This window comes from Bufo gargarizans, chromosome 9, assembly GCF_014858855.1.
Source record: "Bufo gargarizans isolate SCDJY-AF-19 chromosome 9, ASM1485885v1, whole genome shotgun sequence".
In the NCBI taxonomy this organism is placed as follows: domain Eukaryota; kingdom Metazoa; phylum Chordata; class Amphibia; order Anura; family Bufonidae; genus Bufo; species Bufo gargarizans.
This window is the reverse complement of record NC_058088.1, coordinates 173,195,941-173,213,891: the sequence shown is the minus strand read 5'-3', so window position 1 is coordinate 173,213,891 and position 17,951 is coordinate 173,195,941. Positions and strand designations below refer to the sequence as shown.

The 17,951-nt window shown below is 45.0% G+C and overlaps 1 protein-coding gene across 3 annotated transcripts in view; it reads left to right on the top strand.

Moving 5' to 3' along the window:
- The first annotated feature begins 528 nt into the window (after positions 1-528).
- LOC122946651 (ras-related protein rab7-like) overlaps positions 529-17,951 on the top strand; it is a 36,823-nt gene continuing 19,400 nt past the window's right edge. For 2 of the 3 annotated variants that reach the window (XM_044306408.1, XM_044306406.1), the window contains exons 1-2: positions 529-659; positions 16,543-16,626. In XM_044306408.1, coding sequence (XP_044162343.1) covers positions 16,580-16,626 — 47 coding nt within the window. In that variant the 5' untranslated portion in view covers positions 529-659; positions 16,543-16,579. Of the gene's footprint in view, positions 660-8,122; positions 8,166-16,542; positions 16,627-17,951 lie in introns of those variants that run through there. The other variant, XM_044306407.1, reaches the window with a different exon arrangement.

The window sequence follows — 17,951 nt, the reverse complement described above, 5'->3', positions numbered from 1 at the left end:
GTGCCTTCTCAAACAGCTGATCGGTGGGAGGCCCAGGTGTTGGACCCCCACTGATCAGATACTGATGGACCTATCCAGAGATAAAGTCTCGGAAAACTCTTTTAACCATAGGAGTATAAACTTACTTGATGTGCCATAAGTTTTTAATGGGAGTCAAAGGCAGAAATACGCAACTACATAGATACGTAGCTGCGTACTTCTTGGGTATGCATTCCGCTGCATACAATTTCCATTGTTCCTTCTTGTTACCTTTTTCTATGTTTATTTCTCCCCAGTGTGCAATGCCTTTTGTTTTATGATCACTTGGTGTAGTATTATTGCTGTCTGCAGCTAGGAGTTTATACATCCCCCCCCCCCCCTTCGTCTACATGATTTTTGTTTTCTGGGGTTGGTTTAAACTTTCACCCTGTGCTTACTTTAGATCTGGGCTAGCAGGTTTCACTATCTCTCTACTGCCGGCCAGTTTGCCATTGGCAGTAAATGTGTTAAAAAGTTTTTGTTTGATGCACTTTAGCTTGCAGACACCTCCCCGTGTCTAGTTCTTCTCCTCCTCCTCCTCTCACACTCTCAAGACCCAGGAACTCTGTGGCCGCGAGTCCTGAATCTTCCTTCTACAGTCACTTTCCAGATCTCATAAAGTCTAGGGATCCATGAGCAAGGTATGTACTGAGAAGTACGAAGCCCTGGCACTATATGTGTGCTATTATGTTATACTTTCAGTGTTGCATTTTTAGCTTTATGCAGTCTTGCTATTTGATTGATTTCATGCAATGGATACAAACTAACCACAGATGAAAGGATCTAAGATGTATTTGTCCAAACATAGATACACATTTATAGGATGAGACTCTATAAAAGATAGTATGGATGGATGGATACTCGTGACGTGAGTAAGGCTACTTTCACACTAGCGTTTCAGTTTTCCGGTATTGAGTTCCGTCATAGGGGCTCAATACCGGGAAAAAATGCTTCAGTTTTGTCCCCATTCATTGTCAAGGGGGGCAAAATTAAACTGAACAGAATGAAGCGCTCCAAAAATGGTTGCGTTCCCATACCAGAGAGCAAACCACAACATGTTGTAGTTTGCTTTCCGTCCTGGGATGCGGAGCAAGACGAATTCGTCATGACCCCCGAAGCAAGTCAATGGGGACGGATCCGTTTTCTCTGACACAATAGAAAACGCATCCATCCCCTATTGACTTTCAATGGAGTTCATGACGGATCCGTCTTGGCTATGTTAAAGATAATACAACCGGATCTGTTCATAACGGATGCAGATGGTTGTATTATCAGTAACAGAAGCGTTTTTGCTGAACCCTGCCGGATCCAGCAAAAACGCAAGTGTGAAAGTAGCCTAATGAAGGAGGTAAGAATGTAAAATGTAAATGCCAAGGTATTGGTGGATATAAAATGTCTATATTGAAGGTCCCTGGAGAAACTGCTGATTGGAACTGCTCAGTAATTGCTCATTTTCCTTACTTTGCCATTGCACAGCCTCATTCAGATTTCCGTTTTTCACTGACATGTACTCTTCACATTTTCTACGGACAGCACACGTACCCATTGATTTTAATACGTTTGTTCACACATCAGTATTTATTCACTGTCCATGGGTCATTGAAAAAATCACTGAGACATGCACTGCGGACCAAACACGTCCATTGGAGTCTATGGGTCCGTGAAAATCACAGATACAACATGGATGGCATCCGTGTTTAATCTGTGTTAGGTCCGTTTTTCACCGACCACTGATAGGAAATGCTTTTGAAATTAATTCCAGTTCCCGTGGAATACGGCTGACACACGGACCAAACACGGATCCTACATGGATGAAAACGGGCACATTTTTTCATGGACTTCAAACGGACACGGAAATGTGAAATGAGGCCTATGCGGACAAGGACAGGCATTGTTACAATGGATCGGCAAAAAAAACTGATGCAACACGGACGTCACACTGTTTGTTTTTTGCAGATCCATGTTTTGAGGACTGCATAATACGGTCGTGTGCATGAGCCCTAAGGGTGCATTCACATGGCCCTATGTATTTTGCAGTCTGCAAACTGAGACCCTCAAGAAATACAGATCATATCCGTTTGACGACCCTGTTGCATCCGTTTTTTTTTTTTTTTTGCAGATCCATTGTAACAATGCCTATTCTTGTCTGCAAAACGGACAAGAATAGGACATGTTCTATCTTTTTTGCGGGGCTGGAGAGCAAACCTACGCATGAATGGGTCCGCATCCGATCCACAAAAAATGCGGATTGCATGCGGAGCAAAAATATGGTCGTAAGAATGGGCCTAAAGAAGATGGAGCATTTGAAGTGATCAGTGATATCAATGGTTTTCCAGAAATAGCAGTTCTTGTAAAGTCTCTTTTGATGCAACTGTAGGTAATAGATGGAGTCCAAATGGTAACCCCTGTATGAGCCTAACATGCCATAATATACACAGTTAGGGCTCATGCACACAAACGTGTGCCGCTTGTGCACTAGGGACCATAATTTGCGGTCCCCAATGCACACACGGAGCACACACGGCGCACACACGGCCGGTACCCGCTGTTTTCAGGCTACAAAACGGGCACAGCCAGCACACATTAGCCCTTAGCTAAAACTGAGTATCACATCCTGCATGAGCACTAGAAACTTAGATACATAGATTACTGAGATCAATGGATGCTATGGAAATCCTTGATAGGTGTCTTGTCATTTTTCATTCCTGCTGCAGGGAACTTGCGCATCTCCATCATATTTAGAATGTGCTCATGGGGTTCATGCCAATGGCTGTATTAATTTAGTGTTGAGCGCGAATATTCGAATCGCGAATATCGCCACTTTGAGAATTTGCAAATATTTAGAATATAGAGCTATATATTCGCGAATAGTGTTGATAGCGAATATTATAATCGCAAATTTTTTATCGCAAATATATTACATTGCCTATTTTCGCAATCAAGTAAATAATTGGAGATCACGAATTCTGGAATTTATGGCGAATTTCCCTTATGCCCATGACAGCACCCTTGAGAGATCGCCTCTATCCAGGACAGGAAACAGGAACTTTCGTGGAGAGCTCTTAAGGAGGAGCATAGCTCCTAGGCACCAGTTCCTGTTTCCTTTGTAGAGAGCTAAAGTTATTAGGCTGCAGGTCCCCGAATTACTGTGAAAGGGGGTCACCTGGCTCGGCGTAAGTCTCCTCTAAGAGGCGCTGAAGAAAGTCTGGTGCTGCCTTCTGGGTCCTGGAAAAGTGTTCGCACTGGTGTTCTGGTGCAGTCCCGGTCACACTGGGAGGTGTGGCCGGCATGCCGGTGCTTCCTGGCAGTGCTCAGAGGGTCCGGGGCCTCCCTCTCCTCTTTTTCCAGCTGGTTACAGGCATCGGGGAGGGCCGAGATGCCACAGCAGACGAGAACCAGAAGTACGTTATACGACTTCTGATGTTTGGAACGGACGCAGCGTGCGTTCCGGAAGTAGATAGTAAATCTCCTACTAATAGGCCGCATGGAGCACCAGCAGGGACCCGACCGAGGGATTTTACTATTCCCTGGAGCGCGTGGTCAGAAGCAGTCCAGCCAGCCTACAGAGGGCCCGGATTTCTCCTCTTGAAGAACGCTCTATCCTGGATGTCTACTATGGAGGATGAGAGCGGTCAGCGCGCTGAACTGCAGGAGGGTCATGAAGTCAGACCGGTACTCCTGGTGGGGTAAGGGGGATTGTTCCCCAGCCTTTTTTATTTCTCCATTATGTTAAAGGGGTTCTCTTTCTCTTGTCTCTATTTTAGACAATTAAAGAGGGGCCTAGAAAGGCTATCTCAAAGACAAGAGGGAAAGAATGCGCTATGTGTGAAAAGAAGCTTGCTCCCTCCTGGCCATAAATGTTATGTCAGCATTGTGTCGACAAAGTGGTGGAAGAGGAGTCCCCATCCCTACTTCAATGCATTAGAGATATGGTGAAATCTGAAGTATCTGATTCCATGAAAATATTTAAAAAGAGCCTCCCTTCCACAAGCTCGGGCAAACAAACCATGTCTACCAAGGCGTCAGATTCAGAATCCTCAGAAGAAAGTAAGCTAGGAGAAATCTTAGATAGTTCGGACTCGTCAGCAGATGAGGAAACCACAGGCAGGCCACTCTTCTCTCCTGATGATACAGATTCTTTACTAAAGGCGATCCGTGCTACTATGAAAGTAGATGAATCCAGAGATCCGAAATCTGTTCAAGATATTATGTTTGCGGATCTAGAAAATCCAGGGTTTTTCCGGTAAACGAAAACATAAAGTTTCTGATCCAAATGGAGTGGAAGAAACCCGGTAAAAAATTCTTTGTCCCAAAAAATTTAAAAAGGAAATATCCTTTTGACGAGGCTGACTCTGCTGGTTGGCATAGGCCTCCTAAATTGGATGTCCCCATAGCTAAAATCGCAAAAAAAGTCTGCCTTACCATTTGAGGACCTTGGGACCCTATGGATAGACGAGCTGACGTTTACCTGAAAAAAGTTTGGGAGACCTCAGCTCAGGCGTTCAAGCCAAATATTGCCACCACCTCCACCGCTAGGTCTTTAAAATTGTGGCTGCAGGAATTGGAATCTCACATCCAAAATAAAACTCAGAGGGATCAATTGCTAGCTGTCTTTCCCACCATCCTTAAGGCGGTTGACTTCATATCAGACGCCTCAGCAGATGCGTTGAAATTGAATGCTAGGTCAGCCGCACTTTCTAACTCAGCAAGAAGAGCTATCTGGCTTAAGGAATGGTCTGGAGACACGGGATCTAAAAATAAACTTTGTGTCATACCTTGTCAGGGCGATTATCTTTTTGGGTCTGTTTTAGATGACCTGTTGGATAAGGCGACTGATAATAAAATAGGATTTCCTGTCCCCAGATCCCTCAAAAAGCAGCGCTTTTTTTGGAAGAATAAAAGGGAATTTTATAAGGGGCAAAGAAAAGATTTCAGAGGAGGAAATAAAAATAGAAAAGATAAAGGTTTTCTCTTCAATCCCCAATCTTCCTCAGGTTCCAGACCCACTCAGCAATGACAGTTTCTCTCCTGTGGGACGGCAGACTCTCTCGTTTCCTTCACGCTTGGGAAAAAATTTCCTCAAGCCTTTGGATATTGGGCATTATAAGGGAAGGTTTTCGTCTGGAGTTTGTCTCTCGTCCACCGGAAAGATTCAAAGTCACAAATGTCTTAAAAGATTCAGCAAAAAACCTAGCTTTACGACAGGAGATTGTTTCTCTTTTAGAGAAAAAGTCCTGGTTCCAGTCCCAGATTCAGAAAAAGGGAAAGGTTTCTATTCATCCCTCTTTCTGGTTCCCAAACCAGACGGGACGTTCAGAACAATTATAAACTTAAAAGATCTAAATCAGTTTCTCTGTTACAAAAAAATCAGAATGGAGTCAATTCAGTCAGTTTTAAAACATCTATTCCAGGGCTGCTTCATGGCCACCATAGATATAAGAGATGCTTATTACCACATTCCAATTCACGCAGACTGTCAAAAATATCTCAGAGTGGCGGTTTCAATCGAGGATCACATTCATCACTTACAGTATACAGCTCTTCCGTTCGGAATTTCACAGGCTCCCAGACTCTTCACAAAAGTAATGGCAGAAGTCATGGCCCACATAAGAGAGAGAGACATTCTAGTAATTCCGTACTTAGTCGATCTTTTAGTAGTAGCAGATTCAAAGAACCTTCTGGATGTACATCTCAAAGAGGTAGTGCGGATCCTAGAAAATCTCGGTTGGCAAATAAACTGGGGAAAATCGCATCTAATGGCTTCCCAAAAATGTGTCTTTCTAGGAATGATCCTGGACTCTGAGAAATTATGTTGTATCCTTCCCCAGAACAAGATCGAGAAACTAACAGAAGGAGTCAAGTGGAGCAAGTTTCACTCCAGACCCCTCCAATGGCAAATCCTGAAAGAATGCCAGGGTGCCCTTTTCCCGCTGGATGCTCCACTCCTGCTCACCCCTCAGGTAATTCAATCTTTACACTGGTGGCTGAATCCTTTAAATCTGTCCCAAGGTCTCCCTTGGAATCCGCAGGATTCCATAGCCATCACCACAGATGCAAGTCCTTTCGGCTGGGGGGCCTATTGTCAGGGAATCTTACAGCAATGGGTATGGAAAAAAGCGGAGAGTCAAGACTATCAAAACATGAGAGAACTAAGAGCAGTTCTTCTTGCCATTACTTCAGGGGAAAGCTCTAAAGATTTTTTCGGACAACGCCACAGTCGTATCCTATCTGAACCGACAAGGAGGAACCAGATCACAGAGTCTGTTTTTTTCCCCTCATATTACCTTGTGTTCCATTTATCAGGGGGCGGTACATATAAAAGGAACAGAAAACAAGGTAGCAGACTTCTTAAGCAGAAACACCCTGGACCAGGGAGAATGGTGTCTGAATCAGAAGATCTTCGACCAAATAACTCTCCTCTGGGGTCGTCCACAAGTAGATCTGTTTGCAACCAGGGAGAACAGAAAATGCCAACTTTTCTTTTCCCTAAGGTCAAAAGACTCACCAACAGGGATAGATTACTTCTCCCTCCATTGGCCAGATCAGCTACTCTACTCCTTACCCCCACTAAGACTCCTCCCAAGGTTTCTACAAAAACTAAGACAAGAACAGACAAGAGTGATCCTGATTGCTCCATTTTGGCCTAGAAGAACCTGGTTCACCTGGTTGAGGAAACTCTCCCTAGCAGACCCTTGGATTCTCCCGGAGATACCAGATCTATTGTTTCAAGGCCCTGTTTTTCACCCGAATGTAAAACAATTACATCTAACAGCATGGCTCTTGAGGGGGAAATCCTAGAGCAAAGAGACCTCTCCAAGAAAGTGATATCTACCTTGCTATCCTGCAGGAAGGAGGTTACCTCCTCCATTTACCTTAGGATCTGGAAAACCTTCCTAAACTTTTCAAAGGATCCGGTAAATCCCCTAAATCCTCCTCCTATGTGTAAGATCCTAGACTTTTTACAAACCGGTCATGAAAAGTACCTAAGGCCTAGCACTCACAAGGTACAGGTATCTGCCCTGAGTGCCTTTTTTGACTTTCCGATTGCAAACCATACCTGGGTTAGAAGATTTTTTAAAGCGATCAGCAGAGTTAGACCGATAGTCAGACCCTCCGTTCCCCCCTGGGATCTCAACCTAGTCCTCACCAGCTTGATGGAGCCTCCTTTTGAACCATTACAAGACTTATCTATAAAACTCCTTTCCTTCAAAACTACCTTCTTGGTGGCGATCACCTCAGCCAGACGGGTGGGGGAAATTTTAGCTTTTTCAACATCTCCGCCTTATACTAACATCTTGGATGACAGAGTACTTATTAGACCAGATCCTTCTTTTCTTCCGAAGGTAGTATCCATGTTCCATAGAACACAGGACATAGTCCTTCCCTCTCTGTGCCAAAATCCAAACAATGAAAAAGAGAAGAAACTCCATTGCCTAGATGTGAAAATATGTCTATTCCATTACTTAAAAGTTACAAGTCAATAGAGGAAAACCTCTAAGCTTTTTATTCAATTCAGAGGAAAAAACTGTCTCTCAGCCTCTCCTAAATCACTATCCAGATGGATTGTAGGCGTCATTACTTTGGCCTATTCTTCGCCCGGTAAAACTCCTCCGGCAGGTTTTGGTGCTCATTCCACCAGATCAGTTGCTACTTTATGGGCAGAGAGGGCTGATGCTTCCCTAGAACAGATTTGTAGAGCAGCCACATGGCAGTCACCGTGTACCTTTTTTCGTCATTACAAATTAGACCTAGGCTCTAGAGATCAGCTGGTCTTTGGTAGGAAAGTACTCTTTGCATTAGTCCCCCCCTAAAATGATTTCTATTCTAGTCGTCTCTCAAGGGTGCTGTCATGGCCATAAGGGAAATTTATAGATATAACCTTAAAGATTATACTCACCGGTAATCACTTTTCCATAAGCCCATGACAGCACTCAGGGTTTATTCCCACCCTATAGATATATAAAAAATAAAAATAAAAAAAATACTTTTTGTGCAAATGTGTGTTTTAGGACAAGTTCTCACGATTAACTGGTGTCTAGGAGCCATGCGCCTCCTTAAGAGCTCTCCACGAAAGTTCCTGTTTCCTGTCCTGGATGGAGGCGGGCTCTCAAGGCTGCTGTCATGGGCTTATGGAAAAGTGATTACCGGTGAGTGTAATCCTAAATATTCGGCAAAAAATTTGCGAAATATCTCCGCTCATCACTAGTATTAATGAACCATACAGGCTTCACGTTCTATAGAGAGGTAATATAGCATAAATGTATACTGTGTCGAAGATAGATATTAAATAGATAGATATTAGATAGATAATAGATACTGTAGATAGACTCATTTTTTGTCAGTTTCATTTGCAAAATGTGTGCTTTATCGGATGCTGCATTATGGAAGTGTTCTCTTCCATAAGCACGGCAGGGCAGCAAATGGAGTTCCATAGGACAGGGATGGCCAACCTGCAGCTCTCCAGCTGTTGCAAAACTACAACTCCCAGCATGCCCAGACAGCCTACAGCTATCAGCCTACAGCAGTGCATGGTGGGAATTGTAGTTTTACAACAGCTAGAGAGCCGCAGGTTGGCCAGCCCTGCCATAGGGGCATAGCGACTCTAGGTTCTGCTGTTCATACTTTATTCCACATGCATAAGGCTTTAGAATGATCATCACAATTACACAATCTTTAAATATTAATATTGTTTAATGGTGAATTATATTTTATGTGGTTTCCGTGTCTGGAACACAATGTACATAAAGACATTCTTGTATTCCTTACCGAGGGAGACGGAGGAATGTGCAGCCTGTTATCCAAAGCTTATTACGCCGGGTCCCAACCTTTCTAGTGCTGTGTCATACCTCGGCCTGCAGAGACCTCACATGATCCTTGATGTCAGGACACCGCTACACAACAGTTTCTGTAAAGCCCCCAAATGCATGTTCACCGACCATTAAAAGATCTTCCTCGTTCACACATGTACTTACTTTTGCTGTTGAGATTATGAAATATATACAATCTCTTGTTAAATAGGAATCAATACTGAAGTACATATTGTCTTACTAATCAGACCTCCTAGTAGTTCTATTGCTACACAATTAGCCAGACATGAAAAAAGACCTATAGAAGCCCGAAAGGCCAATGTTCCCTCTCAGTCAGTGAGCAGCGGAGTTAGGGACTTGTGCATATACACTGAATGTAATGAGAGTGAGCCCCAATGACCCAACGTATACCAAAAGAGGGTCTTTATGGCACGCATTGGGAAGATATATGTTCATATACATTTTTTTTTTGTATGAAATAACATAGTAGACTACACTAATCCATACAAAGACATTCTGTAAAAAAATAAATAAATAAAAAATCAAGCTTTCTGTAAAAAAAAAAACGTTCTTTTTATTGGATCGTCTGCCAAGATCCCTTGTGGTCTAGGACAGTGAAAACAATGCCCGGTGTTCTAGGGAAGTAAAGGGGTTAATATCAGGATCCCTGGTGGGCTAGTGCAATGAAGGGGTTAATTTCAGGATGCTTGGTGTTCTAGGGCAGTGAAGTGGTAAATGTTAGGATGCCTGGTGTTCTAGGGCAGTAAATGGGCTAATGTCAGGATCCCTGGTGGGCTAGTGCAATGAAGGGATTAATGTCAGGATGCTTGGTGTTCTAGGGCAGTAAAGCAGTGAATTTTAGGATGCCTGGTGTTCTGGGGCAGTAAAAGGGTTAATGGCAAGGATCCTGGTGATCTAGTATAGTGAAGAGGTTAATGTCTGCATGCCTGGGGTTTTAGGTCAGTGAAGGGGTAAATGCCTGGATCCCTAGTGGTTTAGGGCAGTGAAGAGGTTAACATTACCTACCTGCGGTCCTGTAGGTTGCTTACATCTCCAGAGTTGTCCAGACTGTAACACAAGGCTCAACACTGATCGTCCAGCTTCTTATACTCCCCTAGCACTGACCTTAGGGATGAGTAGAGGAGACAGAGAGGACAGATCGTTTCAGGAGTCCTAAGCCTAAGGGCTCATGCACGCGACAGTCAGGGCCGCCATCAGGGGGGTACAGCCGATACTCCAGTAAGGGGCCCAGACCCTGGGGGGGGCCCGGGCAGTTCCAATGTAAAAAAAAAAAAAAAAAAAAAAAAAAAAAATTTTTTTTTTTTTTTTTTTTTTTTTTACCCCCTCTCATTTATCAGTGACTTGAGTTGAACTTTATTGCATCACTAGAGGGGGGCAATTGATCATTCCTTGCTAGTGATGTCCAGTTCATGAACGAATAAATTCATTTGAATCGATTCAGTTCACTGAACCAGAGGAGTCGATTCCCCTGACTGAGCCGATCCGTGTAAAGCCGCTCAGTCAGTGAGTCACACAGCACACAATAGCAGAGCCGCTGGCAGCAGGGAGGGGAGGGGAGGGACTCGGGAGGAGTGTAATCTGATCCTAGAGTGGAAGCTGCTTCTGCCAGCCCCTCCCCTCCCCGCCCACCAACCAATCAGAGCTGAGGCAAGGCAAGCACTAGTAGCTCTGAGTCTGAGTCACTGACACAAGTGCAGGGAGTCTAAGAAAGAATCGAATGAGTCTCAGGTTAAAAGAATCTAAAGATCCGACTTAGTTAGAGACTCATTCGATTCTTTGAGTTAAAAGAGCCGTGAGTCACTAGAGCAGTTTACACTGAGGCTGATGCTTTTGTTGCAGCAGTGATAAGATTAAGGGACAGGAGCAGAGAGATAAGAGAAGGGACAGATGACTGTTGCTCAGAAGCCATGAGATTGTAAGGCTACTTTCACACTAGCGGCAGGACGGATCCGACAGGCTGTTCACCCTGTCAGATCCGTCCTGCCGTTATTTCGCCGGACCACCGCTCCGTCCCCATTGACTATAATGGGGACGGGGGTGGAGCTCCGGCCCAGCACGGCAGTGCATGGCGAAAGGCCGCCGGACTAAAAGTACTGCATGTCCAACTTGTTGTGTGGTCTTTGCTCAGGGGTAAAATGCAAAGCTGTTTTCTGGATTATCCCACAGGGCCATGATCCTCCATCATTGTTATTAACCCCTCCCTTGCCAGCCCACCCAGCCCTATTTAGCTTTGTGTTCAGCTTTGAAAAAAATGTTTAGGCCATGAAGGGGTTAATTAAGTGTTGGAGGGGGTGGGGGGTGTTATTGTGCATATTGTGTTTGGGATCCATTTAACAAGTTTGACCAGTTAGGTTTGAGAGTGGTTGAGTGTCATCCACAGATCCCTCATAACAGTGCGTCACCCACAGACCCCCCCATAACAGTGTGTCACCCACAGATCCCCCATAACAGTGTGTCATCCACAGATCCCCCATAACAGTGTGTCACCCACAGATCCCCCATAACAGTGTGTCATCCACAGATCCCCCATAACAGTGTGTCATCCACAGATCCCCCATAACAGTGTGTCATCCACAGATCCCCCATAACAGTGCGTCATCCACAGATCCCCCATAACAGTGTGTCATCCACAGATCCCCATAACAGTGTGTCATCCACAGATCCCCCCATAACAGTGTGTCATCCACAGATTCCCCCATAACAGTGTGTCATCCACAGATCCCCCATAACAATGTCATCCACAGATCCCCCATAACAGTGTGTCATCCACAGATCCCCCATAACAGTGTGTCATCCACAGATCCCCCATAACAGTGTGTCATCCACAGATTCCCCCATAACAGTGTGTCATCCACAGATCCCCCATAACAATGTCATCCACAGATCCCCCATAACAGTGTGTCATCCACAGATTCCCCCATAACAGTGTGTCATCCACAGATCCCCCATAACAGTGTCATCCACAGATCCCCCATAACAGTGTGTCATCCACAGATTCCCCCATAACAGTGTGTCATCCACAGATCCCCCCATAACAGTGTGTCATCCACAGATTCCCCCATAACAGTGTGTCATCCACAGATCCCCCCATAACAGTGTGTCATCCACAGATTCCCCCATAACAGTGTGTCATCCACAGATTCCCCCATAACAGTGTGTCATCCACAGATCCCCATAACTGTGTCATCCACAGATTCCCCCATAACAGTGTGTCATCCACAGATTCCCCCATAACAGTGTCATCCACAGATTCCCCCATAACAGTGTGTCATCCACAGATTCCCCCATAACAGTGTCATCCACAGATTCCCCCATAACAGTGTGTCATCCACATATTCCCCCCATAACAGTGTGTCATCCACAGATCCCCCATAACAGTGTGTCATCCACAGATCCCCCATAACAGTGTGTCATCCACAGATTCCCCCATAACAGTGTCATCCACAGATTCCCCCATAACAGTGTGTCATCCACATATTCCCCCCATAAGAGTAAGTCCTCTACAGATTCCCCCCATAACAGTACGTCATCCACAGATCCCCCCATAACACTAACAGTAAACCTTGTGCTTTTTTAGTTTTTTTTTTTTTAAATGTGCCAGGGGAAGATTGCTAGGGCAGATAAGAACAGGTAGTGCAGTTAGTGTTAGTGGAGGGTCCTGCTTAAAAGAGTCTACCTCGTCGTGGTAGCAGGCTTCATATTATTTGGTCAAAAATGAATTCCTTACTGAAATCACTGATTATCACTTTTTACTGTCTTTGTAGTTGTAAAAAAATTATGAAATTGGGGGTAGGTCCTTGGGGGTGGAGGGGAGGTGGAGTCAGGATGGATTCTAAAGGGGCGGGGTAGGAGGGGGGGCCCAGGCCTTGAGCTGTGTAAGGGGCCCCAAAATTTCTGATGGCAGCCCTGGCGACAGTTGTCGGCCGGTGCCCATATTGTGGCCCGCAAACAGCGGGTCCACAATATACAGGCATCGGCCGGTTGTGCACCGCATAATGGATGCGGACCCATTCACTTGAATGGGTCTGCAATCCAGAAGGTGTGAATCGGAGGCACAGAACCCCACGGAAGCACCACAGAGTGCTTCTGGGGGTTTTCTGTCCTTGCCTCCGCACCGAAAAAAAAAGTAGTGCATGCTGAATGGGTCCTGCATCCGCATATGGTGGCCCAACGATCGGTGCCCGTCCATTACGGACCGCAATTTGAGGTCTGCAAGACGGGCCTGGTCAGCACGTGTGCACGAGTCCTAATCAAGGGGGAGCTGAGGGAGTCTGCACCGGAACAGTATATGGGCCTCACTGTGCCTTTTGATTGGCTTTTACTGTCTGCATCTAAAAAGAAATAAATACATTTTCAGCTTTAGGCCTCATGCAGACGACCTTTCCATTTTTTACAGTCCGAATTGCGTATCCGCAAAACACGGAAGCCGCCCATATGCCGTCCGCAATTTGCAGAACGGAACAGGCGGACCATTGTAGAAATGCCTATTCTTGTCCGCAAAACGGACAAGAATAGGACATGTTTTTGTTTTTTTGCGGGGCCACTCCGTGTGCTGTCCACATCTTTTGCGGCCCCATTGAGGTGAATGTGAAACGCCCCCAAGCCGCAAAAACTGCAGCTCGGATGCGGACCAGAAAAACGGTCGTGTGCATGAGGCCTTAGTGTTATGTAGTGAATGCTTCTAAATAAGACAATATATGGCGCCAAATGTTGTACCTCTGGCTCCCTTATAGACCTGTCATGTGTATAACGCCTAGGCCTTTATTAGATCTGGCTGAAAATTGCTTTGTGTTTGCCTGCACTGTATAAATGGGCAGCGCCGGCGTTGAGTATACTGAAGCTGCAAAAACGAACCGCAAGCGAAAGTATCCCAATTCAATCATTAGTACAAATGAGGAAGGTGTAAACAGCAAACCATTAAATACCCCTTTAAGGCCTAATTCACACTTCAGTGATTTCCGTCAATGATTATGAGCCAACATCAGGTGCTGGTCACAACCACAGAGCAGGTGCATTGTCCATTGTACCTTATCTCTGCGGAGGTTCCACTTCCGGTTTTGGCTCACAATCGCTGATGGGAATAACTGATCAAATCACTGAAGTGTGAACTAGGCCCAACTCATAGTGTTATACCTGCTATATAAGTGGGTTTATGTGCAGCATGAGAAGAGGTGGGACCACACCTATTGGACATGTATGCCAAAATTGTCCAAATGATAATACACATTAGAAGAGAATTGGCTGAGCCCTCGAAGTTGGAGGGATGGAGATGGTGGTGGTGGTGGTAACATGTCGGGACATAAGCTGCTGCAGGTCTAAATTTTGGTATTTCAATGTCTACTTTGTAGCTTCACAGTGGCAAAGCACTCATATGACAGGAACCAGGCGTTTACAGAGATCTAATTAACATAGTAAGGCAATGTTGGATCTTGGGATGGTACGGCACATCATCACATTGTCATCGGTGGAGGTACAACCTCTGGGACCCCATAGAACAAAGGGGCAGACGTCTCTTCGGCTTTCCTCCTGCGCCATGCCACCCACGGAGCAGTAAACTGACACACAGTACCACGTGAATAGGGTTGCGTTGCTGCTCCCTGCACAGCGGTGCCCAGGAAAAATTGGTGCAGAAGCCCTAGCTGCCTCCCCTTCATTTTAATCGTAGGGGGTCCCAGCAGTCAAACCTCCACCAATGACGATCCTACAGATGTGCTACAACATAATATAGCTGGAAAATGATTGATAAAAGCTCCTTTACATGACTGTATTTACAATCTCTAGATATTTTCTGCTAGGAAGTGGACAGAAACAAGAGCTTCCCCTAAGGAAATTAAAAGGGGTTGTCCAGCCATAAAAAAAAGGCAGAAAAAATAAAATGTATTACTGATCCCCCACCACTCATTCTCCAACACTTTCTGGGTCCCCTCCAGTCTGTACCTGGTTCCACTCAACATGGAAATGTGACCGATCTGCCAATCAATGGCCACAGTGTTTACATGACGTACATGCTAGTATCGTCACTGAAGCCAGTGACTGACTGCAGAGGTCATGTGGATGTACGGCATGTCACTACTGCGACAAATAAGTAATGCTGGCCAGGGACCAGGCTGGAGTTTGTTTTTATTGTTTTGCTAACTTTTAGGCCTCATGCGCACGACCGTTTTTCGGGTCCGCATCCGAGCCGCAGTTTTTGCGGCTCGGGTGCGGACCCATTCACTTCAATGGGGCCGCAAAAGATGTGAACAGCACTCCGTGTGCTGTCCGCATCCTTTGCTCCTTTCCGTAGCCCCACAAAAAAAATATAGCATGTCCTATTCTTGTCCGTTTTGCGGACAAGAATAGGCATTTCTACAATGGGCCGCCTGTTCCATTCTGCAAATTGCGAAAGGCACACGGGGCGGCTTCCGTTTTTCGCGGACCGCAAAAAACGGAACGGTCGTGTAAATGAGGCCTTACTGCAGAACATTGTTTAGAAACCATTTGATAACCCTTTTGAAGGGCATCTGTCAGCAGTTTTGTACTTATGAACCAGGCGGATCTGTTGCATGTGCACTTGGCAGCTGAAGCATGTTTTAATATATGCAAATGAGCCTCTAGGAGCAACGGGGGCGTTGTCATTACTCCTAGAGGCTCTGCTCTCTCTGCAACTGCTGCTCCCTCTTCACTTTCATTGACAAGACCAGACATGTAAACGTCATCATGCCTGGTCCTATCAGAGTGGAGAGGACACAGCAGTTACACAGAGAGCAGAGTTTCTAGGTGTAATGGTAACGCCCCCGTTGCTCATAGAGGCTCGTTTGCATATATTAAAACATCATTTTTCTCAGCAATGCGGGCACATATGTACATGAGACCAACACAGATGCCTCCAGCTGCCAAGCGCACGTGTAACAGGTCAGCCAGTGTCATAGCTACAGAACTGCTGACAGATGCCCTTTAAGAGACAAATGATGCAGTGCAGTCATCCGAATTAAAGAAAGGAATCGCGTGTCAGTGATCTATATAATTTGTATCTACCCCATCATTTGACCCGGTTTACAAAGCATCAACATGCAAAAAGCCGAAAACCTGCATTCAGTAGACTTTTGCTAAGGGCTGAGAAAGGGTTTTTAAAGCCGTGTAAGAAACGTCTGGTGACAGGGACAAAGTAAGATAAGCACAAGCGTCTGGCCGACAGCTATCTTACTACATATGCACGTACATCCAGGGACATGTGGGCAGTGTGCACAGTCAGAGGCCTTAGACCCTGAGATCACTTGGAACCAAAACTGAATCAGAAGAAGTAGCACAAAATTAGAAGCACAACTGAATGACGGTAAGGTCTCATGCACACAAACGTATTTTTTTTCTGTTCCGTTTTTTTTTAAATCTATATGCCGCACCATTCACTTCAATGGGTCCTCAAAAAAACTAAAATGACTTAATGAGCATTTTCTGTCTGTATGTCCGCATGTCCATTCCACAAGTTCTAAGAACATGTTCTATTCTTGTCCGTTTTGCAATGGATGCAATACGGATTTTGCTCGTTTTGCGGCCCGCAAAATACATACGGTCGTGTGCATGGGCCCTAAGGGTATGTTTGTAGTCTGTTACCATGGAGGTACAGTAGTTTTACAAAATAGTTGCAAATGTGGACATTTTACTACATTTATTTGTCTATTTAATAAGAGCTCATGTTTTTTCTGCATAACGCCAGGTGTAACCAGACAACCTGCTTTCAGCCTCTTTAGAAGATGTTTTCAAAGCAACATGTAAAGCTGCTGTTAATCGGGAATGCAGGGTAAGTTATATAGCGTATTACTGTAGCTGCCACGTGCCTAATTTAAGAAGGGATTTAGACCCTTTTTGCACCTCACTATATACTTTTGCAAAAAATGTAAAAAGGGGGGGGGCAAGGCTAGGTGGATTTTATTTATTAAAGTGGTTTTCTAGTCTGTTGAGGCCTCTTTCACACAACCGTTTTTTTTTCCCCTTTACAGGCCGTTTTTTGCGTTCCGTATATGGTCCCTATACGGAACCATTCATTTCAATGGTTCCGCAAAAAAAACCTGAATGTACTCCGTATGCATTCCGTATTTCCGTCTGTTCCGTTGAAAGATGGAACATGTCCTATTATTGCCCGCAAATCATGTTCCGTGGCTCCATTCAAGTCAATGGGTCTGCAAAAAAGACTGAACACATACGGAAATGCACACGTATGTCTTCAGGTATCCGTTCAGTTTTTTGCGGAACCATCTATTGAAAATGTTATGCCCAGCCCAATTTTTTTCTATGTAATTACTGTATACTGTATATGCCGTACGGAAAAACGGAACCGAAATGGAAACACAACGGAAACAAAAAAACGGCCCGCAAAACACTGAAAAAGCCATATGGTCGTGTGAAAGAGGCCTAATAATGATGACTTGTCCTATCAATATCAGATTGGTGGGGGGTCCAACATCCATCACCCCCACCAATCAGATGTTTGCGGCAGCCCTGGAATCAAAAAACTTAAATGGGAGCACAGATTGCAGCAGCTTCTTCTTCCAGTTCCATCCATTGTTTTGGTGCTTGTGCTGACGGCTACTGTAAAGCAGCTGATTGGCGGGGTGTCTAGTGTTGGACCAAGGGTTGAATTGGCCCATTAGAGTACCAAAGGATTCTTAAAGTCCTATATAAACAGAAGGTGGGCCCTCCAAATTATATCCTCTGGTGGGCCCAAGAGACTTCAGTCTGACGATGGTCGGACCCCCACCAATCTTATATTGGACTAGCCCACTAGAGTATCAGAGGATCTTGTGGTAGGCTCTTAAGGTCCTTTATACAAAGAATGTGGGCCCTCAGAATTATTTCCTCTGGTGAGCCCAAGAGACTTCAGTCTGACGCTGGTTGGACCCTCACCATTCTTATATTGGACTGGCGCACTAGAATATCAGAGGATCCTCCGGTGGGTTATTAAGGTTCTATATTACACAGAAGGTAGGCCCTCAGAATTATTTCCTCTGGTGGGCCCAAGGGACTTCAGTCTGATGCTGGTTGGACCCCGACCAATTTTATATTAATGACTAGTGATGAGCAATCTTCATGTTTTGAAGTTCAGGTTCGGCTTTCGGGTTTAGCCTG